The sequence below is a fragment of the Musca domestica genome, unplaced genomic scaffold, assembly GCF_030504385.1.
Source record: "Musca domestica strain aabys unplaced genomic scaffold, Musca_domestica.polishedcontigs.V.1.1 68, whole genome shotgun sequence".
NCBI classification, from domain to species: domain Eukaryota; kingdom Metazoa; phylum Arthropoda; class Insecta; order Diptera; family Muscidae; genus Musca; species Musca domestica.
This window is the reverse complement of record NW_026712379.1, coordinates 3,077,325-3,087,213: the sequence shown is the minus strand read 5'-3', so window position 1 is coordinate 3,087,213 and position 9,889 is coordinate 3,077,325. Positions and strand designations below refer to the sequence as shown.

The following is a 9,889-nucleotide window of genomic DNA, read 5'->3' as shown; positions in this document are numbered from 1 at the left end:
ATTTGGCTACAAACATTAAAATACGAAATATGGGGATGTACCCTTATATTGGGGATATACGATATCGTGGACCGATATAGCCCATCTTCAAACTTGACCTGCCTGAAGACAGAAGACTGACCTGAGCAAAATTTTAGCTTCCTATCTATTTTCTTTTTGACTCTAGCGTGAATACCACAGACGGACAGGGTAGAGGGTATAAAAATTAGTTACTAAATGAGGCTGTAAGTAAGCACCGGATTTTAAACAATTCTGTTGGATAAACAATGTTCTGATTTCTAAACAATTCGGTTTGAAAATGTAGCTAAATTGTCCAAATACCGAATATCGGGATATATTGTCGTATGGGGGCTATAAAAAAACGTGGAGCTGCATAGACAATGTTCTGCCACAGGAGGTACAGCCCGTCACAAACTCTACGTACCGAATTTTAAAAAAATCTCTTAGAAAATGTGATCCTAATCGTCAAAAAACCGAATACCTGGATGCTGTTATATTACGAACTTAACCTGCCTTCTGACAAAATATACATGTGTGAAAAAATTAAACCTTCTGTCGGAATTCGTCAGTGATTGCAACAAACAGACAGCCATCGGTAAATCGGCTTAGAATTTTACGCTGATGTAGAATATATATGCTCTGTTGGTTCTAACATGAGTATTTCGAAGAGTTGCAAAGGGAATGACAAAGTTATGTATGTTTGGTGGAGGGCATTTATTTCCTTTCGACATTCATTAACAGGCCCTTAAAGTATTCAACATTATTATAAATAAATTTTTTCTTCTTCTTTAAAGTATCTAAATAAGTATCTGTTTCAGGTCGATTTGTGTGTCATTGCAAGAGAGTTGTGTAAATGTAAATTCCCAGTTGTGTAAATGTGATCTCTCATGGAATGTTTAATGCTATAGTGCTCTAACATTTTGATCTGTATTAAAGGTTTTTGGAACCGTTTGGAATCATAAATAATGACAATTACACATGGATTTCATCTATAACTAATATTAAAACAATAGTCTTATAAATAATAGGGCGAGGGTACATATGTATTTTGTTACAAATACCTTTACAGGGGATATACTTTTAATTTTTATCAATTTATTTTTATGTAAAGAGCTCACTGGATGACCACATTTTTTAAGAATATCTAGATTTAATATCGACTGAACTATTCAAATGGCATCGATACTATTTAGCACTTCGGATTCACAGACATCTTAACCCCCTTCATGTGATACACCTATAATCTCCGTAATATCTCTTCGATGGGTTTGCCTTTAGTTTCAGGAACACAAATTCCAATGAATATAGCTCCAATAAAACTACACGTTGAAAAAAAGAACATAACTCCATGCATGCCGATCAATTCGGAAAAGAGTCCCATGTACTGAAATTATATAGTAAGTAGAAAATTATTTTCGTTTCCAATTTAAGATTTTTACTTAGGAATATTAAATGATAAGAACATTCATGAACATTCAAGTTCTTTTTCTTAGTCTTACTCTTTTTGCCGCCACAATATATTGAATTTATCACACAAATAGTGTAGGTAAATAAATACGTTAGCAATGGATGTATACTTACTTTTAAAAGAAAGAATGAGTAAAGCCAAAGACATAGCATACAAATCATACATCCCAGATTACGAATCTTGGGCGGCATTATTTCAGCTACCACAACGAAGGGAAGTGTTATAACACCCCAGCATCCAATGAAAATGATGAATGAGAAGGAAGCCACGGGTATCCAAGATCCAGAAAGGGGATCACCGAAACACATGAATAAGCCCAGGCATAAAAGGCCAGTTCCAGTCCCAATTACGGATATTATGAGCAAACTCTGGAAATTTTCAAAAAAAAAAAAAAAAAGAATATCAGATTTTTGGCCTATTTTTGTATGACGAATGAGAAAGATTTCAATTGAAAGGAAACTTTTCCTCTTTCGCATTAACTTTTATATCGGCACAAAAAAAAAAACAGGATCAATTTAGTTTGAAGGTACATTTTTCAATAAAATAGTGATATTCATAGTTAGAATGTAAAAAAAATCGTTTTAAATAATTATCGCACATCGCAAAGTCCTTTTCACTTACTTTTCTTCCGGCTCTTTCTACTAAAAGCGTTGATGCATAGGTACCCACAAGTTGTATGACTCCCACTATAATCGCTGATTGGTTCGGCGGCAAAGTGGATCCGGAGTTTTTGAAAATGGTGGCCGTGTAGTTGAGCATAACGAAACATCCGCAGAGTTGATTGACAGCCATTAAACCCATGCCGATACAAAGAGCCTTTCTTGCCTTCGGTTCGGCTGAAATAAAATAAATATGTTGTATTTAATAAATGATTGGGCAAAATTTTCCCAAAAATAAAAAATAAATAGATTATTTTGTTGCGCCGATATAAACAGAGACCTAAAACGCCAAATTACAAATAATATAGTTTGAAGTGCGTCTAAACCTGTTTTTGTACAAAAAAAATATAATTTGCCCCGAATCGTTCGTTTTCAAAGGTACCCGTTTTACGTTTTTATCTGAAAAGCTCTTGTCCATTTGCGAACAGCTTTGACATGCCAGTATTTCCATGGCGATTATTTTATTTGACAGAAAATTGGCAGAAGAAAATTGGTGCTAAGTGCGATGGTGCTGAGTTCTGTTGGAATGTCCAAGGTCTGCGGCCAAAATGTTTGGGTGTCCAAAGCTGTACCATCGGCTGTTATGGCGGCCCACACCATCAAGATGGCCGGCGCTTGAATTCTGGTGGCCAACCGAAGGTGCACACTTTCAGCTGACCTCTTTAAAAACACGATCATTTTGTTTGTTTACAAACTGCTGAACAACGAATGTTTTCTCATCAGAGAAAACCAAAATTGGCCATTCACCACTTTCGGCGAAACGAAGAAACCTTTTTCCTGGAAAATTCTCATCTAAATGCTTTTGCACGCTTGTAAACAATATAATGAGCTGTCACTAGAATAATTTTAACAGGTGTCGGACGAGTGGCTTAGAAATGAAGTTTGTTGCAGTTTTTTTATCTTACCCTGTATATTATTGATCAGCATAAAATTCAATGTCGATTTAACGATGTCAGTCTCTCTGTCTATCTATCCGTCTGTGGAAATCACTCTAGCTTCCGAACGAATTAAAATTGTACTCAAATGTGTGTTTAGTCTGCTGGACTTTTGGTATTGAAAATGGGCCCCATATTTTGATATTGTATTTGAAACTCCTAATAACAAGTCCAGGTGTTCGTATAGCACTCATATAACGGTACCTGCCTATATTCGATATTTTTCTGATTTCAGTATATTTGTATATCTTCGTTCGATTTGCCTTTTATTGTGCATCAAACGTGTAATATCAACCCAAATAGTATGTAATTTTTCATATACGACCAAATTAAGCAGATTCAGATATAGCTATAGCTCACATATAAATTATTCATCCGATTTGTTAAATATGTCCTCCGCAGCCGTAATATGCACTCTGTTACAACGATATTTGGGAAAATATATCAAATACAGCTCAGAGCTACCTTTGCTAAATTCTTGTCGAGATTGGTTCAGATTTGGATATAGCTCCCACAAATATCTTCGTCCGATTTACTTTTTATTATGCACCAAACGTGTAATATTAGCCCAAATGCGATGGAATTTGGCACTTACCACCAAATTAAGCATAGAAACAAGTATGTTAAATTTGGTGAAAATCGTTTCAGATATAGCCCCAATATTTAATACCCTCGGCCTTCGGTCGGTCTCAATATTTAATAACTTCCACTATGAGGTCAAGAGACCCTTTAAAAATAAAAGAAACGGGTTTTAATATTGCGTCTAGTCGATGTACCGGTTCCCTACTATAGTAGTTGTTAGTTATTGTGAGTTTCAAATACAAAATTAAACAAATGGCTTGGAAAAGTGGCTAAAACCACCAAATTACCAAATATTCGGAGGTACCGCCTTATGAGTGATACAAACTCTTCATACTAAATTTTAAACAATTTTGTTAGAAAATGTGCATAAAATCATAAAAATACCGAACCATAGGTGCTATAGAATAACGTGGAACTATATACATATACCACGTTCTGCCATAAGAGGTGGGAGCCGTTACAAACCGAAGTAAGTACAGCAAGTGTAGCTTAAATCGTCCAAATACCGAATATAGGGAGGTTACTGGGGGCTATAAGAAAACGTTTACCTTTACCTGACTGTCACAGAAGGTAGAACCAGAAGAATTCTGTTGTAAATGTGATCTTAATCGTCGAAATATCGAATATCCCGAGATAAATTTATATGGGGAATGTACGAAAATGTGGAACGACATGACCCATTACGAACATGCCTACTGACAAAATTCATATGTGTGCAAAATGTTAGCCCTTTATCTCAATAGAGTGGTTACAACCGACTAACAGTCGGACATCACTAAATCGACTTAGAATTTTTAGCAGATCAAGAATATATTGTTACGTTCTTGGATTTTACTTAATCCCGTGTAGACGTTGTTTTATTTCCCAATACAGCTCGTACCAAATAAAACGCGGGTTCTTTCGGATTACGATTATTACAATGATTTTATTTGCACTTTACTTTACTCGGCGGTTTCAATTCGCGATCTCATTCACAACTGACTAACTGCCTTTCCATTTCTCCTATTTATATGAGCCTCGCCTGTCGCTACAGAAGTTTCTAGACGATCTGGTAACGCCTAGATTACGAACAATCTACCAATGCAACAAACACATACAAACTTACATTGAGTGAACAATAACAACAACACATACAAACTTACATTGAACAATAACAACAACACATATACAGGCGAGGGGGTAACAAAGAAAGAGGAATTAAGCGATCATCAATGATGACGTTTAACAAGAATTGTACGTCAGCAACAAAATAGACAATGAAAGAGGAAATGGAAGGATGTAGAAAAAATCTATACAGTAGTTGTTGTTGTGAAGTTATTCAAATAAACTGCGTAGTAGAAATTTACGTTACAATTCAAATTCTTAAATTAACGGAATTCATCTTAATTAACTTAAATCTAAAGTTATATTCGTAACAATATTTACTTTGTTGGATCTGACATGAGCATTTCGTGGAGGTACAAACGGAATGACAAAGTTAATATAGCGTCCATAGTATAGTGGAGGGTATAAAATATAAGGGGAAATTACATCTTTCTGACAGAAACAAAAATGCTTTTTCCTTCGTAAAATTTTATCAAATGAAAAGAAACAAATAAAAAATCTATAAGAACTTTGAAGGCCCTCCACCATTTGGAACGAATTTGGCAATTTTCAAAAAAAAAAATCCGTAAAAAATTCCATTAAAAACTTAAAATTACCGAATTTAGCCGTTATATTGGGGTCTATACGACCTTTTGTCATAAGCCATCAAAATATTCAAATGCGAAACTTGAAAAAAATCGGTATAGCTATAATGCAGCTATAGCTATACCAAAACGTGGACCTACACAGACAATTTTCAGTCAACTTAAAATACAAAATTTGAAACAATTCCGGTGATTAATGTCGCTAAAATCATGAAAAACCCTAATATGGGGAGGTACCGTTATATGGGGGCTATATAGAAACGTGGACCTGCACAGACAATTTCCTGTCATAGGCTGTAGTATCCATTACGAACTTCAAATACCAAATTTGAAACAATTCCGGTGAATAATGTCGCTAAAATCATAAAAATACCGAATATCGGGAGGTACTGTTATATGGAGGCTATACGAAGATGTGGACCTACATGGCCCATATAATACCAAAAGTCCTGCACACATAATATACATTTGAGAAAAATTTTATCAATCTACTTCATTTCGTTCGGAAGCTAGAGTGATTTCTACAGACGGACAGACATCGCTAAATCGACATAGAATTTTATGCTGATCAAGAATATATATACTTTGTGGGGTCTAAAATTCATATTTCGAGGTGTTACAAACAGAATGACAAACTTAATATACTCTCCATACTATGGTGGAGGGTAAAAAAATAATTCTTACAAAATATCTTTCAAGGACCTCAAATCCGAGTGTACTGCTACATTACAATTAGTGGACCATAGTGCACATTTGTACCTACTGTGATCCCTTAATATCATCATCATTATTCTGATTCTGTTGGAAACCGTGGTAGAATCTTCTAAAATACAAAACATCCAGAGATTACCTAAACTTAAATGTGGACCGTTATCCCTAGCCAAAAAACTAAGGATTACCACATAGGATGCCTTGTTTCAAAACAAGTCAAAGGGACGTGGTTCAATCGACTTAGAATTTCATGTTGATAACGAATATGTGTATAATTCAAGGAGTCTCCGTCTTATGAGCAATCAACTTACCAAAATCCTTAAGGCTGACACTGGTTTCACTTTTCTCCGCCGATTTATCCCCCGTTTTCTCCATCAAATTCTCTAGCTCCAGCTTAATTTGGGGATTTGTCCCGGATTTTTTATAGGAAATATTTCTAAAGAAACATAAGGACTTTTCAGCTGCCTGAAAGATTATTGAATGTTAACAACTTTTATGTTATTAAGTATACAGGTTGAGATGAAAAACTGCAACAAAGTCAAACGTTACATTTTTTTTAGTGTTATTGAATGAAAACAAAAAATGTCGCAAATAGCATCAAATTTTAGAATAAGTTTAGATTTGTTCGAATTGGTCACCTTTGGCACTAATTATGGCCGTTAAACGGCCAATGAAACCGTCACACGCTGTCCGAATGTTGATCTGCGGTATTTTGGCCCATTCCCGGCGAAGCGCTTGCTTGAGGTGATCAACACTTTGGTATTTTTTAGTGCCAACTTTCCTTTCCAAAATACTCCAAACACAATAGTCAAACGGATTGGTATCCCGAGATTTGGTGGTCATTGTGCGCTGGAATGAAGCCGTACTGAGTGCGATACACCCTCCAGAATAATTTCGCGATAATATTCGGCATTTATTCTGATGGCACGGTCGATTAATACGAGCGGAGAGCGACCATCGGCTGTTATGGCGGCCCACACCATCACCATGGCCGGCGCTTGAATTCTGGTGGCCAACCGAAGGTGCACATTTTTAGCTGACCTCTTTGCAAGTAAACACGATTATTTTGTTTTTTTTTTACAAACTGCTGGACAACGGAGAAAACCAAATTCGACTGTTCGCCACTTTCGGCCAAGCGAAGCAACTCTTTAGCTCTTTGAGTCCATTTTCTTTCTGTTGCGGTGTAAGTTCTTGCACTTGTTGGAATTTCAATGGCTTTACCCCGAGCTCATTTTTCAATATTTGTCGAATGGAATATTGCGATATGTTCAGCTCACGAGCCATTTTCAGCCATTGCGACGCGGGTTTCGATCAAGTCGCTTCTTTACTTTTCGAACCATTTCTGCTGATGTTGCTGTTTTCTTCCGTCCACTTCCTTGACGTCGGCCTACGCTACCAGTATCACGGTAACGAGCGATGGTACGAGACACAAAAGATTTATTCACATTTAAATGCTGGAGTGCTCTAACGATAGCCACTTTTGGTTTTCCAGCCAAATATAAAGAAATCACACTATCACGCTTGAATTCATCACGAATAACTTTTTTTCTGGAAAATTCTCACCAAAATGCTTTTGTACGCTGGTAAACAATATAATGAGCTGTCACTGAAATAATTTTAACAGCTGTCGGACGAGTGGCTTAGAAATTACAGCAGTCTGAAGTTTGTTGCAATTTTTTCATCTCACCCTGTATATGTTGTACTAACCTTTACATCGTTTTTGCTTGCCAAATATTGAGGACTTTCTGGAACAAATATGACTCCACATAGATATGCTAGAGGCAGTGTAGAGAGAATCCACGCAACAATCCTGCATGGCAAATAAGTGCCCAAAATAAATGCCGCCAACACTCCAACGTTACAGAAAAGTACCAAAAAAGTACCCACAGTGCCACGAACGCTATGGATACAATATGTCGTTATATTTTTTTTTTTGAAGCACTTTGTTCAATGTTGTGAAATAAGGACATGTGTACTGTGCTGGTTTCTGATCACTACGTACAATTTCAATAATTTTTTTATGATAAGACTCAATAATTAAATTTCACAAATGCAAAAAAAATTTACCATAGCAAAGATGATAAATAAAATAATATTCAGTAAAAAATCGTTTAAAATGTTACTCACTTGTCGTCTGATATTTCAGCAGTATATATAGGGATTATAGAGAATGTACCCCCTCCAGAAAAGCCACCCATCAACCTAGACAACGCCAAGTGCATAGGCGTCTTGGCAAATGGAACAATCAGCCATCCCAACTAAAAAAAAGAAATTTTAAATGTCCATTTCCCTCCTCTTTTCTTTTTATTAATACTCACCAAAGCAGGTAATGCTAGAAGCAGAAGGCAACGTTTTCTACCAAATTTATCGGCACACCAGGAGAAGAATATTGTACCAAGAGAACCTCCCACACAAAGCATGGATCCAATCCAGCCGGCATCGTCGCCAATAAGAGGCTCAGAACCAGTTGCATCGGCTTTTTGTAGCTCTACAAAACTAGCCGAAGCCCAACCAACAAATGCTCCATACGATATGGAAATGATATTCGCTAAAGTAGGGAAAAGTCATAATTAAACAAAAAAAAAAAAAAAAAAATAGGTCCATCAACGTCAGTTTTTTCCAAGTTTTTCTTTTTCTTTCAAGCAATGGAACTTTCTTTGTATCTTGCAGTTTTTTGGAGAAATGCTTTGCGCTTACCACAGAGGCCAGTTATATATTGATTCCTAGCATGCGACGACATGGCAATGCACTACAATCGGCTTAGAATTAAAATAATTGCTAACAACGAGATGTTATCTTCAACATCTGCGACATTGACTGATGACAATGAGTTATTAGCATCTCCTAAATGATTCTGTGCTACTGCTCCCGCTAAACGTTTAATTTTATCTTTATTTCACCACTTGAAATGTGTACGGACACACAAAGATAACCAATCATCTTAATCATTGCTGCGCAAGAAGCAGTGGGAGGGTGGGATTATGTATGTATGTACATAGGTGTTTAAGTAATTTTAAACTTTGTTTAATGAGTAGAGTGGTCCATTTTGTGGGATTTTCATGATTTCCATGGTGACGATATTATCTTAAAGTTATCTTAAATAAATAACAAGATTCCTTATCTATATATCTCCGTATATCTTTAGCAAAAGTTTGTCGTGTTATGATGGTGAATGATTTGACAAAACAGCGGAAGCTAGGCATGTTGCAAGAGGACCGTGGTGTAAGATTTTGAAAATGCCTGTATGTTTTTACCTAGAAAACAATAAGAACTAATTGGAACTAAGCATAGTAATAACATGTCGAAAAAGCAAAGTAGCTGAAGCGGAGTATACTATTGTCATTGTTGTCAGCTCAATTGGATAATTGCAAATAGCCTTGATAATCGAATAATGCAATATGTCAAGTTGTGGAATCGATCCACAGCAGAGCCTTTTCGCCCGAAATTCACACAAACCGTCTTCATTATGAAATTCATAATTATTAGAAATTTTCTTCGACGGTTTTTTTAATGTTTCAAGCTACTTCCGAATGGTGGAGGACATAAAAAGTTCTGCCCGGCCGAAGTTTGTTCCTTTTTCTATTGTTTTCTATTTTTCTTGATTGTAGTTCCTCAAATCCAAAAAATATTTTGGTACTGGGGGAGACATTGTGAAATTGATTTAACAAAGTGGATGAAGTAAAAGCGATGACAGACACGAATAGTTGACACGGTGTTGAAAACTTTCGCATAATTAATCTATTTCAATAAGAAACTGCTTCAAACGAATTTTGTTTGAAAACCAAATTTAAAATATAAACAACACTACAACACTTAAATATAACAACACAACAGAAGCCCCCTTAT

The 9,889-nt window shown here is 36.0% G+C and overlaps 1 protein-coding gene across 1 annotated transcript; it reads right to left on the bottom strand.

Moving 5' to 3' along the window:
• Window positions 1-1,015: 1,015 nt before the first annotated feature.
• Window positions 1,016-8,904, bottom strand: LOC131805950 (facilitated trehalose transporter Tret1-like). The gene is made up of 8 exons (XM_059129763.1): window positions 8,741-8,904; window positions 8,362-8,591; window positions 8,171-8,301; window positions 7,751-7,943; window positions 6,355-6,508; window positions 2,090-2,304; window positions 1,582-1,836; window positions 1,016-1,384 (listed from the first exon to the last, which is right to left on the bottom strand). Exons 1-8 carry the CDS (start codon window positions 8,781-8,783, stop codon window positions 1,238-1,240), a joined length of 1,368 nt encoding a protein of 455 aa, XP_058985746.1. The 5' UTR covers window positions 8,784-8,904; the 3' UTR covers window positions 1,016-1,237.
• Between the last annotated feature and the right edge of the window lie 985 nt (window positions 8,905-9,889).

Coding starts and splice junctions, on each gene's coding strand:
- LOC131805950 (XM_059129763.1), bottom strand. CDS start 8,783: ATGTCGTCGCATGCTAGGAATCAATATATAACTGGCCTCTGTG. Junction 7,944..8,170: donor GCTGAAATATCAGACGACAA/GTGAGTAACATT, acceptor TTGTATCCATAG/CGTTCGTGGCACTGTGGGTA. Junction 1,385..1,581: donor ACTCATTCTTTCTTTTAAAA/GTAAGTATACAT, acceptor ATATAATTTCAG/TACATGGGACTCTTTTCCGA.